Below are 20,307 nucleotides of genomic sequence, written 5' to 3' on the forward strand. Positions count from 1 at the left end.
GAGCATTGGATCAAAGAATCCCAGGTAACCCTTCCTCCCTGGAGGTTACCCAGGTCAGCATCTACGCCCTCAGCGTTCTGAGAGTGCTCGTCCTCGGACTCAGTACTGGATTCATCATCTGTGACCTGTGGAGCTGTGTCAAGATCTTCTTCCTCTGCTGCATCCCCCCTTTCCAGTGCCAGATTGTGTAGCAGTGCCAGATTGTGTAGAGCACAGCATGCAACCACTATCACTGACACATGATCTGGGGGGGTATTGCAGCGCGCCCCTGAACTGTCCAGGAATCAGAAGCGCATCTTGAGAAGACCGATGGTTCTCTCTACCACTGCCTTTGTGGAAGCGTGGCTCCTGTTGTACCGCTGCTCGGCCTCTGTTCTTGGGTAGCGGAGAGGCATCACGATCCACCTTTTGAGGGGACAGCCCTCGTCACTCAGCAGCCATCCATCCAGTCGGCACCTGGGAGTGTCTGAGGATGTAGGCGTCATGGGAGCTGCCTGGGTACCTTGCACACACTTGCTGAATCAGCATCTTGTGTCACACAGTATCTGCACATTCATGGAGTGGAATCCCTTCCTGTTGACGAAGGCTCTCGATTCACCCACTGGCGCCTTGATGGCCACATGTGCGCAGTCGATGGCACCCTGGATATGGGGGAACCCAGAAATCGCTCGCTCTGCCTGGCAGACCTCGTCCATACGGTAATGAATGAAAGTCAATACATGCCTGAACAGAGCTTCTGTCACTAATTTGATGCAACTCTGGACAGCTGATTGGGAGACTTCACACAGATCCCCCGCTGAGCCCTGGAAAGAGCCGGAGACATAGGGGTTTAGGGCCACCGTGACCCTCAGAGCCTCTGGCATGGGATGTCCACCCACACAGTTGGAGCTGATCTCAGGGCCAATCTTCTGACAGATGGAGGCCACTGTCTCCCTTGGGAGATGGAGCCTCCTTCAGCATTGCAGCTCAGACATATTGAGGTAGCTGCATGACCGCTAGTAAACCCTGGCAGCAGAATAGCGGGGTCTTCTGCAGCCCCTTCCACCTTGGCCTTCCTGTTGGCACTGCGCCTCTCCCCCCACAGGTCGCTCCCCTGAAAGCTGAATAGGGACACCTGGCCTCCTCACCCTTCTGGCCCTTTCTTCCCCACAGAGGAGGAGCCTCCAGTGGAGACCACAATCCCCATTACCAGGGTAAGGGAAGGCTGTCTGACACCTGGAAGGCCTCAGGCGGTGAGAGTCCTCTGGGAGCCTGGAAGACAACACTGAGTCCTGAATTGATGCCTCTAAATGCTCTGAATGCAGCATTGAAGCGAAATGAAACTCTCCTGTTCACAGAAGCAAGCAGCAGCAGGTGATATCCAAAACTACTCATTATTTGCTTTGTGAAGCCCAATGACCCCTCTTATCCTGTCCGTGGATGAGGTTTTGCAAATTGTGGCCTGCCCATTTTGCCCATGCCATGGCCTAAAAATCGCACGGGCTACGTAAACCCGGAGTCAATTGGACTCTGAAGGGCCTTAACTGGCCACTTAATTAATGGCGGGCGCGCCTCCATCTTCATCACGCGCCGGGTAGCAAAATATCACCAGAGTGCGCGTTGACTCGGGATGCTCTTCCGACGTTAACACACTTTATTTCAGGCATGGGCGTGTTGGGCACGTGCCTGCACACAAAGGGTAAAATTCTGCCGATGATAACCGTAGCATCTATTACTCCCCATATCTTTTGATAATTACAAACCATCATAATTGAGACCGATCATCAGGAAAACATACTTGTCAGATAAGTATCCTTTCTGATTATTTATTCATGAGCTCACTCTGTCATCCAACATACTAACAGGTATCTCATGTTGTCCAATGAAAACGATTTTATTTCACCAGTAGGAAATTCTAAATGGCTTACAGTATTGTAGGCAAGGAGATAGCTATGCATCATCATCCTTGAGGAATTGGCAATGACTAATAAATCCAAAATCATAACTTCCCCGACCTGTGATCAAGCTAATCACACCATGGGCAGGATTTTACTATCGGTGAGCGGGGGCGGGGCCTACTCGCCGACACGTAAAATGACGCGGGATGATGTTGGGCGGAACCCCTGACGTCACTCCGCCCCATTTAAATTTTCAGGAAGGCGGGGGTGCAGCAAAATCAGCTGCGGGCCCGCCGACCTGTCAATGGCCACTTGAGGCCATTGACAGGATCAATTAAGCAATTAAAGGACCTGACCATCCAACCTTAAGGTTGGCGGGTTGGCCAGGAGCCCCGGTGGCAACTAGAAAAACCACAAAACCTCATCCAGCGGCGGGATGAGGTTTCATGAAGGGTTTTAAACATTGTAATAAAGTTGTTATGGAAATTATGAACATGCCCCAACTCATATGACATTGTCACATGAGGGGACATGTAAGGGATTGTTCTTTTCTCTATTTTTAATATTTTTAAAAGTCAAGGCGATCTCCCTGAGGCTGCACTTAGCCTCAGGAAGATGAGTGTGCTCTTTCGTGCGCATGCGGGAAAGAGCACACTTTCGATTTTAGGGAATCCCCCCGCCCCCCCCCCCCGGACAGGGAGTGTATTGTGCTTCCTGGTGGACGTCACGCTGGGCGGGCCTTAATTGGCTGCCCACGTAAAATGGTGGCATAGCCCTGATTGTTGGCGGTGATCGGCTCTGCACCCATCCACCTGACAAACGGAAAATTCAGCCCCATATGTCTGAAATCCATAGCTTGAGAAAGCAGAGCTAAGCAACTCCAACTCTGGAGATGACCGCAGAGGACCAAATTCAGAAAACTGCTCTATCTACAGGGAGCTTCACCTGCAGCAGTGCATAGGAGGTAACTGTGAGTAGTGCAGCTGCGATTTCCTGCTATATGCAACTAATAGATAAGGCTTGCACAAGACGCATGCATGGTAAAATTGGCCTGTGTGTATCTGGAATCTAAGTTATGAGAAGCGATTAAGCGAGTCAGGCTTGTTCCCTTTGTAAAAATGACTTTTGGAGCAACATTGAAAATTTGGTTGCTAAGGAAACTGATAAAATTGACCAGGGCAAATTACTTCCCAGGGAAAATAGTTAAAGTTCTTAATGGTGTAAATTTAAAAATTTGGAGGCTAGAAACAAGATGGTGTAATCAAGTAAAATTTTCATCCACAGAGTAATAAACTTGCAGAAAATGCATCAAAAGGAGATCACTGAAGTAGACATCTTACATTAATTCTGGGGCATGGCTGGAGACAGAAAGGTTGCAAAATTATAGTAAGACGGTAACTAAGCACAGTTGATTAATTAAAAATGGACAGCGTGACTGGGCCTAACTGCTTTTTTCCCCGTTCCTTCCCCATAAACTGGGAGTCAGACTTGATATATCAGTTTGAATACCTTTCCACATATGTGTTCTTTGTGGTTCCAAGAGAATAAATACTGGACAAGATTCGATAGCAAGAGACTTGAACGTCGTCCACTGAAAAATAAGAAAAATGAACAATCTTAGCACATGACTTTTATAAGGGTACATATATAAAATATAAGTAGCTCAGATATATCCAAATATTCAGCTCACTTATTTCTTTAAAACATACCAGTGAGATACTGATACTGTATTTCGGAGGTGGCTGTTTGTAGCTGTTTGTCAGCCTAAGCAAAGTAACGAGGGATAGATTTTTGTCTTCACCATCTAGATGGCAGATTAGTGGAGTGGAATGAATTCATTCATTGAATTCAATAGAATAAATAACAGGCAGATTATATAAAGGAATAGGCAATCTGTTTTCCTAGATTATCACACCTACAATGAAGTTGTAAACCTACCCCCAAACCTCTACTGTGCCCGCTATTACATTTCAATTTAGTACTATCACTGCTGGATAAACATTATATATATCAGCAAAGTTTGAGATGGGAATACATGGAAAGTGCTGTGAATAAACCATGCTCCAGTAACTTTTGCCTCCCACTGTCCCTCACAAACACATTTCCCCTCTCCTGCCCAATCCATCCTACGCACCTCCACTTAAGTTTAATTAGCTAGTATGATTAGTTACCATTACTCCAGCAAGTATTCGGGAAATGAGCTAATCCAGCCTCTGTAGAACAAATGAAAATGCTCCTATCATTAGTGTTTCACTATTGTTAATTCTGATAAGCTATAAGAGGACATAGGCGGGCTGGTGGAATGGGCAGACATCTGGCAGATGAAATTTAATGCAGAGCAGTATGATGTACTACATTTTGATAAGAAGATTGAGGATTGGCAATATAAACTACTAATGGAAAAAGGAACAGAGAGACCTGGGGGTACAAATGGTTGAAAGTGACAGGGTAGGTAGAGAAAGTGATTATAAAGACATACAAGGTCCGGTATTTATATAAATAGAGGCAGAGAGTACAAAAGGAATTATGATGAACTTTTATAAACCATTGGTTCGGCCTCAATTGGAGTATTCTGGGTGCCAAGTTTGGCAAGGATAGCTTTAGGAGGATGAAGAAAAGGTTTACGAAAATGGTTCCAGGGATGGCAGACTTCAATTACATGGACAAATTGATGAAACTGGGGTTGTTCTCCTTACAGAAGGCTGAGAGGAGATTTGATAAAGGTGTTCAAAATCATGAGGAGCCTGGACAGAGCAGTTAGGGCGAAACTGCTCCCACTGGTGGAAAGCTCAAGAACCAGAAGACACGGTTTTAAGGTGAATGACAGGAACCAAACGCAATATGAAGAATTTTTTTTTTATGCAGCAAGTGGTTGGGATCTGGAATATATTGCCTAAGTTGATGGTGGAGGAAAATTCAATCATGGGGGAAAATTATCCCCCCGTTGGGGAGGGGAAGTGTGGGAGCGGGCGCGACGCCATGTTACATGGGTGGGCCAATTAAGGCCCACCCAGCGTGACATCCGCCAGGAAGCGCTATGCACTCCCTGGGTGGGCTGGGTGGGGGGGGATTTCCCTCAGCCGGGAGTGCGCTCTTTCCCTGAGGCTAAGTGCTGCCTCAGGGAGCTCTGCTCGGAATTAAAATTTTTAATAGAAATGATAAAAGAATTTCCCTGACATGTCCCCTCATATGATGCTGTCACATGAGTTGGGACATGTCCATAACTTTTTTTGAAAGATTTGATAAAAATTTAAATACCCTTAAGAAACCTCATCCCACTTGTGGGAAGCTCACCAGGGCTCCTGGTCTGCCCGCCAACCTTAAGGTTGGACGGGCAGGTCCGTTAATTACCTTAATAGATTTTCAATGGCCTCAATAGGCCATTGACAGGTTGGCAGGTACGCAGCTGACTTGGCTGTGCCCCTGCTGACCTGAAAATGGAAATGATGTGGGGCGACGTTGGGAATTCTACCCGACGTCATCTCGCGTCGGCAAACGGGCCCCGCCCCTGCTTACCGACCGGAAGATCCTGCCCATGGTTTTTAAAGGGGAATTGAATAAGTGCCTAAAGAGAAAAAAATAGTGCTGGGCTATAGAAACATAAGAAATGGGAGCAGGAGTAGACCATTGGGCCCCTCGCGCCTGCTCCACCATTCGATAAGATCATAGCTATTCTTCTTGTGTTTCGATTTCCACACTCCCATCTAACCTCGATAGCCTTTGATTCACTTGCCTGACAAGAATCTATCTACCTCTGCCTTAAAAATATTCAATGACCCCACTTCCACCACCTTCTGAGGCACAGAATTCCAAAGTCGCACAACCGTCTGAGAGAAAAAAATTCTCATCTGTCCTAAAAGGGCAAGTGAGTTGAACTAAGCTAGTTGCTCTTGCACAGTCATCACAGACGTCCATCACTTTACTGATGATCGAGAGTAGACTGATGGGGGGGTGGCAGTAATTGGCTGGGTTGGATTCGTCCTGCTTTTTATGTACAGGACATACGTGGGCAATTTTCCACATTTCCGGGTAAATGCCAGTGTTGTAGCTGTACTGGACCAGCTTGGCTCGGGGTCGGTGAGTTTTCGAGTACAAGTCTTCAGAACTATTGCCAGGGCACATAGCCTTTGCAGTAACCACTGCCTTCAGCCGTTTCTTGATATCACATTCAGTGAACTGAATTGGCTGATGACTGGCAGCTATGAGGCTGGGGACCTCTGGAGGAGGCCGAGATGGATCATCCACTCAGCACTTCTGGCTGAAGATTGTTGCAAATGCCTTATCTTTTGCACTGGTGTGCTGGGCTTACTATAAATTTCTTTATTTGTTTTTATAATGGACACCACCTCTGTAAACTTATCATGTAATGACATTCTCCTGCCAGTAGAGGGATTTCAGCATGCCTGCATAGACATACATAGGTAGTTTTCCATTATAAATGTGACCATAGAGATTCATGATGTAAAAAGTTGACAGAAGTGCCTGCCAATAAAAGATTTTTAATATATTTATAAAGTACTGACTAGTGTGCAAAATATATATATACATAGTCGCTCGCAGGATTGCTTTGACACTTTTCAATACCTACATATGATATCATCTCCGAACTGATGCTGTGCCAAGTGATCGTACAGCGAGGTAAGTACAGGCAAAAGAGCCACTGTGGTGTAGTTGACATTCTGAGCAACTCCTTTCACTTGTGTTCGACTCTGAGAGACTTTACCAAGCTTCAGATTCTCCACAGTTTTCTCAATATCTTCAGAAGCTCCCTCAAAAAATGACCGCAGACCCGCTTTCACTATTTCAGGACCAGATTTCATTACAGTCCTGTTAACCAGAAGTGGAAACGTATATGTTTCAAATTTCTAACAAGACAAAAATTCTTTATGCATGCCTGCTGATGGTTGGCAGTGCTCAGATAGATAACAGCTACATGGGCAAAGTGTTTGGGGGTGTCTAATGCCCATAGAAGCATACCCCACCAGGGAGTCAATACCCTTGAAGGTGGATGGAGGTAAAATTTAGACAGAAAATAATAAAAATTTTCCCCCAAAAAATTAATAGTACCAAAGCTGAGTTGTCAGACAAAAGAGGAGCTTGTTAAGCATGCCTAAGGCAGTTTCAAGGAGTAAAAAAATGCAGTCACCTGGCATCCAGAGATCTTCCCAAAATATGCAAACAGTTTATAACTGAGGCAGCATCAGTACCTGTTTAATAAATGAGAACATTTGAAAGTTACTCGGATATACGCTAAGGTTGTTCCAAGCTTGTTGTTTTAACAATACCTTTTGTATCAAAACTGCGCATGCAATGGAAATTGTGCACAAGTTTTGTTCCCACTGAAAAACAATGTCAATATCAGTACATGCTAGAATAATTAAAGGTTCATAAATCAACAGCTCTTTAAAAAATGTCATAAAAATTGGGATGACGGTGTATAATTTGCCTGGATCTTTGAATATTTTTGTTTAAAGATGTAAATTTTGGTTCAGTTCATACTCTTCACCTCCAAGTCAAGTTCTATTGAACCAATTCAGAAACATGAACAAATAATCATGGTAGGTTCTTCAGTATCGAGTATGTCTTATATTGTTTGATGTGCAATCTTTTGGATGAGACATTAAAGCAAGGCACTCCATCCACTCAGGTGGATATAAAATGTCCCATGGCACTATAACAACAGGGGAGTTCTCCTAGTTCCCTGACATTTACCATCAACCAACACCACTAAAAATGAAAGTAATCTCACTGCTATTTGTGGGAACTCGTTGTACACAAATTCATTGCTATCTATGCCTATATTACAACAGGTGACAGCACTTTTAAGACAAGTTTATATAAACACAATTATTTCTTTCTTTAAATTGTAATTAGATTAATAAAAGGGCAGATATGGTGCAGCTCTTGAACGCAATAATGAGAAAGAAAAATGATCAATTGAAGAATGTGATCTTTGACCTGGAAGCAGTAAGAGAAAAATTCAATTGTAGTTTCTTCAAAAGTTCTGTGGAGTCTGTAATTGTTCTCAAGATTTTTTGGAAAAGAATTTTAAGACCTTGCATCATTCAAAAGGGATCAATTTTAATTTTCTTGGATAATAAGAAATACTAGTCCGTGTGACCTGGTAACACTTGACTTGGAAGCAGCACAAACAGGAAGGAAGTTAAGAAAAAGCCGTATACCTGGCAGACACAAAGGAGGGCTACACGTAAAGGAGCTGGTGGGTGAAGATGATCAGCGCAAAGATGGAGGCACAAAGAGAAAGCAGGCAGGGACAGAAATAGGAACACAATTATTGTGAGGGGAAGCAGCAAATCACTTTCGGGAAGAGGTCAATTTTGCCGTTTGGCAGAAAAGGCAAAACCTTGGAGTTAGTGTGTAATCTGGCTAAAAGGGGAAAACCTGGAAAGCTGTGTGAATAGCTAGAGGACATTAAATAGCTGGGTGTTTTTCTTGAAGCGGGCAAACAGTGAGCCAGCTTGGTAGGTCAGTTGAAAAGGAACTTTGGAAAGCTACACCATCAGGACTGTCGTGACCCAAGGGAGACAGGATTCAGATATGTGCCTTGCTGATGATAATCGTACCCATGAAATTCGGAAGTGAAAGCTGTTATCGGATAGGACTGCCGAATTACCGTGCATGAATCAATCATTTATATGTACTGTATTTCTGAGCAACCAAAGACATTAGCCTCAGTTTTGAAATAAGAACCAACAAAGGGTCATATTCTGGTGCAAATAATAATTAATATATATTCTGTCATCAAAGGAATATTTTCTGTCAGTCATATTAGAAATATCCATAAAGGTCAACAAAACCTAGAAACTGATTACTGTTAAACATGAGCTGATGCACATGTTATCTGAACAGAGATCAGTTCTGCCTACTCAACATGATGAGATGCAAATTGTATTTACTTATTGAAAGCAGCTAATAAACTTAGTGATCCTGTGGGTCATCCATAAATGTCTTATTTTTAAGAGTACATTTATCCTCTTCCAATAAATTTAAAGCATATTACTTTTTAATATATATTTCTGAAGGACACATGAACATGAACTTCCGAGTCACAGAGTTCTTCTTATACATATTTTATGTTAAGTGTAGAAGCACTTATAAACAGATACACTCGCAGACAATTTGAAATGATAAATTTACCCAAGCTGTTTCAGTTTGTGAAGCAAAGCCTTATTCACTTGCATAATTTTCTTGCTTTAAGTTAGAAATAACATTTTTATTGTTCAAATTGTTAAGCAAGGCTCATTTCAGTGCAAGCCATTGTCACACATTTACACCAAACAGTTAAGTGATATAGTACAGTATTTGCATGTCCACACCACACTATAAGCACATACAGACGAACAAATATGCTAAGGGTAGGATATCTGCATAAATTAATACCACCTAATCACCTGTTTACAGCACAAGAAACAGAAAATGAGGCACAAGAAACTGGGAAGATGAAGTCCACCACTTTCTTCTGAGTGCTTTTGACTGAAGCATAAAGCTGCTTTTATGTTGATCTTTTAACTTAATTTGATAAAACTGGGTCCAAAGGCTTTGTTATTTCTTTCTAACATTTCAAAAATTTCAAGGCTTAAATGTTGACCTCCCAGAATCTGAATTAAAAGACCAATATAAGATCAGCTAAAATGTGCTGAAGGGAATAAAGATGGAGTACAGGTACACTACATATTCTACTCATAGGATTTCAAATTCTTATTTAAGCACAATATTATTGCAACATTTTTTTGTTGGAGGAAGTTTTACATTTAAAGAAAACCAACCCAAGCTACAGACAGAATGACAGCATGACTGAACAGTACAAAGCTTCAGTAAGTAACAAACACTATGCTCCAACACTCCATGCCGCTTACCAAAGAGGGAGACTCTATGTCTGATCAAAGCTGCGAGTTTGCAGAAGATACTGAAGCAGAGAAACAATCAGGAAGAAAAGAAGTAAGATGAAATGAGAACTGGCAGCAATTATTATCACTAGCGAGGAATTTTGACAATGAGAGAAGCCTGAAGCAGATCAGGCTGGGCTGGTCTAAAATGTGCCCCATAAGTACGGCTATAGCTCAAGATGTGTACTTTCCTTTACTTTTAAGTTACAAAGTCTCTAGTAAGTGGACAAGACGCTTCTTTAACGCCAATGCTACATTATATATCAGCCCAGGTCATGATAAGTTCATTCATCCCTAACATAAATGTTTCATAAGGATAGCCAATTCTAAAATACATTTTTGCACTTTTTTTATTCCTTTTGTTCTTATGTCACTTGAGAACACAATAACCTAGCTGCATCAGCCCTGCAAGCACAGTATCCAACATTCGATGTGGTTCCACAATTGGACAACATTTACTAAACAATTCTGAGTGCGCTAAGAATTACACTAACAGCCAATTTAAGATTATCAGTCAGGCTTGCAGTATGGCTCACTTACATGTGCTAGAAGCTACATACACACCTTGCACTTTTTTCAATGAAACAAAATGGGGCAGAGTCATTCCCTGGTTCATTCCCCAGGGCAATGCCTTGACCAGAGTCAACCTGCCTGGTTTGAATTTAAATAAAGCTTGGAGTTAACTGTTAGTTGTCAGTTAACTGTGCATTCTCCACGGCAATGCCTCTACAAATCAGAGTCAACTAGCAAACCAACCAGCACTCTCTTCTCATGCTGCATAAATTTTTGTTCCCTTTATAATTTGGTATTCTTGCGAATTGTCCAGATGAGTGCAAGACGAAAAGCATCGACAGCATGTCTCTTTTTACAGCAATATATCTGGATATAATTAACATTTTTCATCCCCTGTTCTGGTGGACCATCTGAAGGTATAATGAATAACAGGGATCAAAGAAATAAATACAGAAAGGTTCAGTGCCAAATGGTAGCCCTAAAATAGAGTTCCCAAGTTCTAAAATTTCACATTTTGATCACCTGTGGGTGCAGAGGCTCCTTTTGTGATCTTCTTGTAGAAAAACAACTTGTTTGGAGGACCAAGTCCCTGCTTGGGATTTATCTACAACCCACTTATTTTCCAAAAAACGTATTAGATCTGTGGGGTGAATTTTCTTTTCAGTGAGGTGACTCTTTTAAAAGTAACGTAGGAAATTTATGGTACTGCATTTAAAATACAGAAACAAGGTATTGCAAACCTATTTCAAGGAAAAGCAATCATTAGCTAGCTTCATTTGAAAGAAAAAGGAATCAAAGTGCTTTGGATCGACTCACCAGGTCAGGCAGCATCTGTGGAGCAAGAAACAGGAGTTAATGGGCTGGATTCTGGCTGCCAAGGCGAGTGGCTCGAGTTGGGAAATTTCCCTTGGTAAAAAGTACCCCAAAATGCGCAATTTTCTTTGAGGGGGTAGATTCAGACCAGCTGACCCCAGAAGCAAAGCATAAGTGGCCAGAAGGGTGGGCAAGTGCTGAGGTGGGCAGCTAATTAGAAGGCCCACTTAGGTTCTCTGAGACCTTGTCCCAGTTGTTTTAGAAGTTGTTAGACCCCCAAGCTCTCAACCCATGTCCCCTCATACCCTCCACACAAACCCAATGCAAACTAATGCCCTCCCCCCACCCACCCCCATGGCCCCTCATACCCTCCGTCCCACCTTTATTGCTATTCACCCAATATTCACATGGACAGACCTCAGAAGCCATGTGGAGATGAAAAAAAATCTTAATCTGATACAGCTTTCACTCCTACACACTTGATAGTGAAAAAACTCCCATTCATGAAGTCCATATAAAATTTTAAATCTCAAGTGGTTATAATTTGTTATAAAAACAAACTTCTATTCCCACATCAAGGGCATTTAAGCCTCTAATAGCCTCTTTGAGCTGTCAATCAAACTGTGAACTCAGAATCTCCTACTGAGTTAACTGTAGCTTTTGAAAATCAGCCAAGCATCCATAATGACTTAATCATAGCCCTTGGGGAAATGTCAACAAAAAGCTCAATTGAAACCGCATGACCAGATACTATTTTTTTCTAACATACATATGCCAGGTTTTTTCAAAACTTTTGATGGCTGCTGGCTGCAGCCTGTTTTTTAAAGTTTAAAGAATGGGGCATTTAAAAAACTTCAGATCGTGACAGTTAGTAGTTTACATCTACTCAAACAATGCATGACTGCCACATTGCAGGTTAAGGCCCTTGCAACAGCCAAAATGGGGTCTGTTTTAACACAGCACTGGATTCAAAATGCCTTGCTGAGTTCTGGTTTTCTCCTGTGTGAATTTCTTGCCTCGTCTTTCTAACACCATGAAAATCCGGCCCAATGTTTCAGGTCAATGACCTTTACCTGAAACATCAACTCTATTTCTCACTCCACAGAGGCTGCTTGGCCTGCTGAATATTTTCAGAATTTTGTTTTGATTTCAGATTTCCAGCATCTGCAGTATTTTGCTTTTGTATTGATATGCTTTGGATCGACTTCTATTCTGTCGAGGTTTCCCATTCTTAGAGGAGTACATCTAGGATAAAGGACAAGAGAAAATCGTGATGAAGCTGGATCCTTTGCAGAACTGTGCTTCATTTGGTCCATCCATGGTAGGCATGAAGAGGGAAAATTCACCCTGAAGTAGATCAGCATTACAAGAGTGTGAGCAAAACGAGCTAGAATAGGTGCACGAAAGGAATAGCAAGGGTGCTTAAAGTCCTTGTACTTCTAAAATGCAAGAATTTTATGATCTGGTAAAAGCAAAAAGGAGAAAATCTCTCACGGGTTATGATCTCCAAATGGCTTTGTAACTTGATTTCTCTGATCTCTGAATTTGAAATAATCAAGTGCAGATTTATCTAGCTGTTGTGTTGAATATATTATGTGAATATGTATGTATGTGTATATATATATATATATATATATATATATATACTGAATATCTTTATTTCTCGGCACTTAATTTTCTTCTTTGATTTTTTTTAAACATGTCCATAGTTTGTGTTCTTCTTATTTCTAATTAATCATATCTTTCAATTTTATACTTTCTATACATTACCAATCATATTCTTAAATTTCACAATGTACATGGAATTGGGGAGACGGTGGCATAGTGGTAATGTTACTGGGCTAGAAATCCAGAGGCCCAGGTAATACTCTGGGAACATGGGTTCAAATCCCATGAGAGTAGCTGGTAAAATTTAAATTCAATTAATAATTGCGGAATATAAAGCTATCCTCAGTAATAGTGACCACAAAACTATCATTGATTGTCATAAAAACCTATTTGGTTCACTAGTGCCTTTTATGGAAAGAAATCCTTCCCTGGTCTGGCCGACATGTGACTCCAGGCCCACAGCAATGTGGTTGACTCTTAACTGCTCTCTGAAATGGTCTAGCAAGACACTCAAGAGCAAGTAGGGCTGGGCAACAAATGCTAGCCTTGCCAGCGACACCCACATCCCATGAAAGAATGAAAAAAAAAACACTTAATCATTGGAAGACTACCATTATCTTGAAGAGCTTCAGCTGCAGGGATGGAACATGACAAAGCTGAATGGAACATGATCCCAAGTCATAGTCCTCTATTGCCCAGACCTTGCCTAAAGCCTTGACTTATACTCACCAGATCTAAAGCCCAGCCTCAGCTTAATTTCTGCCCACACTGGGCTTGGCCCATAGTCTTAACACTTGCTACTTCCCTGGACCATGAGGAAAGGTTTTGCTTCACCGAGCCTCAGTCCTGCCTTCTCCTTCAATCTGGACATGGTTCCCTCATGAACTAATTTGATAGATCCCTCAAGCAAGCTGTGGAAGACGCACTGGTATATTGAAGAATGTGATTCTTTAAAGACTGTGATGGAATGTGTGCTTTCAAAGCTCATATTTTTTGAGACATACCATAAATGAAAAGAGAAACTGACAAAAGGAAACTGAACCTTCCAGTTTTTAAAGGAGACTAAGACTGAGAGATTGGAAACCAACGCTTCTGGGGAGACTGAAACCTGTTGATCCATATAAAAAGGACACAGAGCCATCCAAGTTCAGTAGTAGTTGATGATCCCAGTGGTGCAGTACAGGCAAGCTAAAGACAACAGGCTAAAGATGTAGAATCTGAGGATAGGCGAATATATAGTTGCTGCAGCTGATTCTGTTACTGGAAGATAGTATTGGTGGATCTATGTCATCCAGACCATTGTAAGCAGGTCTAGGGAAACAGGTGCCATTTTTGGTTAAGACCGTGCCCATGGAACTCAGGTTGGCTCTGCACTGTTGTCAGCTGTGGCCATCAGGCTAAATCGTCTAAGAGGAGCCGAAATTCTATGTGCGGAAGACAGAGGGTCAAAGGACTTTGTGACTAAGATTGAAAACATATACACGAGTGGATGGCGGAGCCAATTCCTAAGATGTGTCTTCATTGTATCTGTCAGTGAATGTGTAATTTATAGTTTATATTCAACCACAATTTGCCTGTTAATTCATGTTTAACTTATGTTGGTTCTGGGTTTTAGAGTGTAGGTGATTATTTAATGTATAGTATTTGCTTTGTTTGACTCTTGTAGAGTAAAAGTTCTTTTGCTATAAACGTGGAATCTTGTGGCTTTATTCTTTCAGTAAATAACTGGAATTTCAGATGTTCTGTTTAAAAAAGGTTACTGGTTTCTACCGAGATCATAACAAGATTTAGGCTCATGGTGGCATGAGGGGGAGGCAGGGGAGATCTAGCAAGAGCTGGTGGGGGGGGGGGGGTGCGCGTGTGGAAGGAGAAGGATCTAATTTATGTATTATTTGTAAGTAAATTGCAAATATGCTCACGATTTCACTATAAGAAGTGACGTGAACAGGGAAAATAGTCCCTCATGGAATGCTGATTATGAGGCTAAATCCAGTTAGAGTTAGAGATCTGTTGATGAAAAAGTGAAATAACAAAGAAAATGACAGAATTACTGATATTCTGCAGTACATGAGACATGGTACATGCACAGTTTGGATTACTAGAATGTCCGAGATATCCTGCTCCTGAATGATATGTTCCTAGGATATTTGTCAAATTCAGTGCCTGCTTTTCCAAGTGCATCATCAAAAACTCATTGAATTTGAATTTAGCAAATCATCTGAGGATAACAATATTAGCCCTTCTGCATATAATTTATGAAGAACAGGGACAGATGATAGCATGTCCCTCTAATTCTGAGGAACTACATGTTAACAAAAGCTCACACAAAAGCCTTTTATTAACTGGAGAATAAGAGACAGCTGGGAACGATTACCACGCAGAAATCCAAGCAAAGTGTTCAGATGATGCCAAAACATAACAGCATCTTCCAGTAATTGATAATCATATTCTGAATCCCGTGAGATTACAGCCTCAAAATTACAAATGAGTACAATTTTCAGAATTTGGAGTGAATGGGTTTTCTTTGTTCTCTGGGTGGTACAGTAGAAGGGGGTCATGATCGACAACTTGTGCTTCAAACATCTCATGCATAATACGATCCTCAGGAAGATTAATGATCAACATGTAATCATTGCTCATTTATTAAGGTGAAATATGTGGTTTATTACCTAAAACTATGAAAATGTATTGTTTGTCACATTAGTCAAATCATTTGTAACTAACTTTGATCTTGTTTTAAATCAGCCATGATGGTTCTATCTTAGGCTGTATTTGCACCATAATCACAGCAGCAATGAAAAGTGGGTGCACTTTGAAACAGCACTAAACTTGTAGTCTGAATCTAGGTCAGTCGCAGTGTAAATGTAGCTTTTGAATAATCAAATTGAGAATCTGGCAGCACTGTAGTTAAAGCTTTCGTTTTGCTCCCAACTGTTCAAATGTCAGGCTGATAAACTCTGGAATCTACACAACAAACATCCAGGGAGATTGACAGTTTTGAAGGTATTTGCCAGTTTAAATGATCAAAACTGGTGAAAGCAAGAATTGCCAGACTTCATGTGCAATTGTTAAACTGGTCGCGAGTCAACTTGATAGTTGAAGGAGGCACTAAAGAAAAGGCATTCAGAAAACTTAATAAATTATTAGCCTCCATATTCACGGTTTATCTCGCTGACTGAAACATTAACACTGCTGTATAATTTGCACCATAATCTATAGCACGTACCTGGCTATCATTTCCTTCTCTTTGTTTGAGGAATGCCCTCCACTGCCCAAGAGTTGAGCTGGAGTAGAAAGGAAGTATAAGCAATGATTCTTGAAGTATTGATTTATCAAAGGGAGCAAAATCTGAGGAACAAAAATGAATGGATTAGAGATTTAAGAGTTCTAACACAGAAATGCCATTGTTATGAATTAAGCAATTAGATCGTTAATCAAAATATTCAAAATGCTTCCAGATAGTGGATAAACTAATACATTTTCTAATACCAACATATCTTCAAGGCACTTTAATACAATCATCATACATGATACTTGCTGGTAAAAATGTTATACAATATTTGCTCTGTAGTCAATTGGTATCAATGTAACATTTCTGCTGATTTTAAAAATCTTGCTTTGCTATTTGCCATAAAGCAAGTTTGTGATGATGATGATGATGAGGTGTCCTGATGAGTGCAAGACGAAAAGCTTAGACATGTCTCTTTTTTCAGCAATACTCAAATTCTGTACTACCAAACGACTATTTGTGCAAACACCTTTTGAAAGAAAAATATGGTTAAGATACACCCTCTGACATCGGTCAAAAGTTTCCACTTCGGGCGCGTTCAGCAATCTGGGTACAAATTGCACGAGATTTCAGAAGTGTTTCTGCTCAAATTCATTTATACATTGGCAAATATAAAATGTTGTCCTTTTCAGTGTAATTAAAAAAAAACGTTATTCACGTTAAAAACAATTCCAGGATATATTTAAGAATGCTAACCTGGTGCAGTTTTATTAATGCAGCTGAAAATAGGTCCATCACAAAAAAATAAATATTTTTAATCAGAGTGTCCAGTAACCTGATTTTAAATAACTGAAAATGACTTAAGTAATCTATTCAGAACCACGCACTAGCCATATTGGTGTGAAGTAGTTGGTTCCTTGGTAATTTAAAAAAAAAATAATTTCTTTCAAAATGTGCACATTAGTGGCCTTATGCCCCAAAACAAGGTTAATTGCAAGAGCCTGCTTGAAGGTTTGCAAATGGATGCAATTTATGGAAACTTAATTCAATATGGGGATCAGGCCAGTTTTTTTGGCCAGGGCTGGCTTATGGCAATTTATTTTTTAAACTAGTGCAAAACAAGTGCAAAACACTCAATTTGCACTGGCTGTAAATTATGCTTGAAATTGCTCATTCTGCTGCAATAATTTCAGATGATTGCATTGAAAAAAACCCAGCACAGCCAAACAGAATCTCCTACCCTTTATGTGCAAGACATTGAAAACACATTCTCCGGAATCTGAACAATTATTTCATAGTTTTGCACAATTAACAATTTCAATAACCGACAGCATTATTAATTGTACTAGGAAATTTGGGGCATCAATGGCTCAGAGATGTCTGAGATTTAACGAAAATTCTGCTCTGTTCTCTTACTGGATCAGTGAGCCCTTAGATACACTTCCCAGCACAAGTGACATGGTGCCACTGCCCTCTTCCTACTGACAACTCATGAGATTTTTCCAGTTGGCCCCTCTGTTTCTCGGTTATGGTGGTGGCAGGATACAGAATTAGGCTGTCTCTTCTCTGCAGTAACAACACAACCTGCAGTTCTCTCAGGACTCGAGAAGTGCTTGAATGAGCACCACAACAGTAGCAAGGAGGTTCATGTTACTACAGCGCAGCCAAGCAGCGTTGTCATTCCTGGCCCTTGGGTAGCATCAGAAAAGTTCTAAAAATGGCACAGAGAGGCAACAGGAGAGGCACAATAGCAAAAGGAAGCACCTGTTGAAAATACGAACATATGAAATAGGAGCAGAAGTAGGCCATTTGGCCCCTCGAGCCTGCTCCGCCATTCAATAAGATTATGGCTGATGTGTTTGTGTTTCGATTTCCACATTCCCATCTACCCCCGATAACCTTTGATTCCCTTGCCTAACAAGAATCTATCTACCTCTGCCATAAAAATGTTCAATGACCCCACCTCCACAGCATTCAGAGGCAGAGATTTCCAAAGTGGCACAACTCTCAGAAAAAACTTCTCCTCATTTCTGTCCTAAAAGGGCGACCACTAACTATTAAATAGTGCCCCCTACCTCCGGACTCACTCACAAGGGAAAACATCCTTTCCACATCCATCTTGTTGAGACCGTTCAGGATCTTATATATTTCAATCAAGTCACCCCTCACTCTTCTAAACTCCAGTGGAAACTCCAGTCTGTGCAACCTTTCCTCAAAAGGCAACTTGCTCATTCCAGGATCCAATCTAATAAACCTCCTCTGAATTGCCTCCAATGCATTTACTTCATTCCTTAAATAAGGAGACCTAAACTGCACACAGCATTCAAGATGTGGTCTCACCAATGCCTTGTGTAACTGAAGCATAACATCCTCACTTTTATGTTCAATTCCTCTCATAATAAAGGATAGCATTCCAGTAGCCTTCTTAATTACTTGCTATATTTGCATACTAACTTTCTGTGACTCATGCACTAGAATACCCAGATCCCTCTGCACTTCGGAATTCTGCAGTTGTTCTCCATTTAAGTAATACTCTGCTTTTTTATTCTTCCTGCCAAAATGAACAACTTCACATTTTCCTACATAATGCTCCATCTGCCAGATTTTTACCCACTCATTCAACCTATCTATAAAAGCCTGGAACCTCCTTGTGTCCTCTTCACAGCCTACTTTCCTGCGTACCTTTGTGTCATCTGCAAATTGAGCTACCATGCCATTGCTCCTCTCATCTAAGTCATTGATATAAATTGTAAAAAGTTGAGGCCCCAGCCCAGACCCCCTCGGGACTCCATTCGTCAGATCCTGCCAATCGGAAAAAGACCCATTTATGCATACTCTCTCAGGGAGGAGGGAGAAAACAGTGAATTACAGACCGGTTAGCCTTTCAGTAGCAGGGAAAATGCTAGAGTCTATTATGAAGGATGTGATAACAGTTAAAAAATATCAATGGGATTAGACAAGCCAACATGGATTTATGAAAGGGAATTCATGTTTGACAAACGTGCTGGAGTTTTTTTTAGGGTGTAACTAGTAGAATAGATAAGGGAGAATCAATGATGTGGTGTATTTGGATTTTCAAAAAGCTTGTGTTAAATGTCCCACATAAGAGGTTAGTGTGCAAAATTAAAGCACATGGGACTGAGGGTAATATATTGGCATGGATTGAGAATTGGGTGACAGACAGGAGACGGAGTAGGAATAAGTGAGTCTTTTTCGGAGTGACTGACGGTGACTAATGGGGTTCTCCAGGGGTCAGTGCTTGGGCCCCAGCTATTTACAACATATATCAATGATTTAGATGAGGGAACCAAATGTAATATTTCCAAGTTTGCTGATGACACAAAACTAGGTGAGAATGTGAGTGGTGAGGAGGATGTAAAAAGGCTTCAAAACGATTTAGACAAGTTGAGTGAGTGGGCAAATACATGACGGATGCAGGATAATGTGAATAAGTGTGAAGTTATCCACTTTGATAGGAAAAACAGAATGGCAGAGTATTATTTAAACAGTGATGGATTGGGAAATGTTGAAGTACAAAGGGTGTCCTCATTTACCAGTCACTGAAAGCAAGCTTGCAGATGCAGCAAGCAGTTAAGAAGCCAAAGGCCTTCATTGTAAGATGATTTGAGTACAGGTGCAAGGATGTCTTATGGCAGCTGTACATGGCCTTGGTGAGACCACACCTGGAGTAGTGTGTACAGTTTTGGTCTGCTTATCTCAGGAAGGATATACCTTCACGAGACTGATTCCTGGGATGGCAGGATTGTCATATGAGAAGAGATTGGATGGACTAGGCCTGTATTCACTGGAGTTTAGAAAAGTGAGAGGGGTTTTATTGAAACGTATAAAATTCTGACAGGGTTGGACAGGCTGGATGCAAGGAGGATGTGTTCCCTGGCTGGGAGGGGTCAAGAACAAGAGGTCACGGTGTCAGGATACGGGGTAGGCCATTCAGGACTGAGATGAGGAGAAATTTCTTCATTCAGTGGGTGGTGAACCTGTGGATTTCTTTACCACAGAAGGCTGTTGAGGCCAAGTCACTGAATATATTTAAGGAGGAAATAGATTTCTAGATACTAAAAGGTGTCTAGGGGTATGGGGAGAGAGTGGGAGTATGGTGTTGAGATAGAAGATCAGCTATGATCATATTGAATGGCGAAGCAGGCTTAAAAGGGCCAAATGACCTACTCCTGCTCCTATTTTCTAAATTCTTAAACCTGGCACCTGGCAGGCAACACAGCCGTCTGGACTCTCGCTCTTTGCTGCAGAGAACAGTGTCAATCCCCCTCACTATACTGTCCCCTACTACCACTATATTCCTTTTTGCTCCCCCTGCTTGAATGGCTTTCTGTACCTTGGT

The 20,307-nt window shown here is 41.4% G+C and overlaps 1 protein-coding gene across 1 annotated transcript in view; it reads right to left on the reverse strand.

Annotated features, from left to right (window-relative positions):
• The window catches only part of LOC121272536 (ryanodine receptor 1-like), a 467,552-nt gene that overhangs the window by 158,410 nt on the left and 288,835 nt on the right, over positions 1 to 20,307 (reverse strand). Inside the window, exons 60-64 of the mRNA XM_041179156.1 lie at positions 15,945 to 16,066; positions 9,755 to 9,804; positions 7,024 to 7,084; positions 6,466 to 6,704; positions 3,387 to 3,468 (exon numbers count right to left, since the gene is read on the reverse strand). Of these exons, the coding sequence (XP_041035090.1) occupies positions 3,387 to 3,468; positions 6,466 to 6,704; positions 7,024 to 7,084; positions 9,755 to 9,804; positions 15,945 to 16,066 (554 nt within the window). The remainder of the gene's footprint in view (positions 1 to 3,386; positions 3,469 to 6,465; positions 6,705 to 7,023; positions 7,085 to 9,754; positions 9,805 to 15,944; positions 16,067 to 20,307) is intronic.

Source organism: Carcharodon carcharias, chromosome 34 (genome assembly GCF_017639515.1).
Source record: "Carcharodon carcharias isolate sCarCar2 chromosome 34, sCarCar2.pri, whole genome shotgun sequence".
NCBI lineage: Eukaryota > Metazoa > Chordata > Chondrichthyes > Lamniformes > Lamnidae > Carcharodon > Carcharodon carcharias.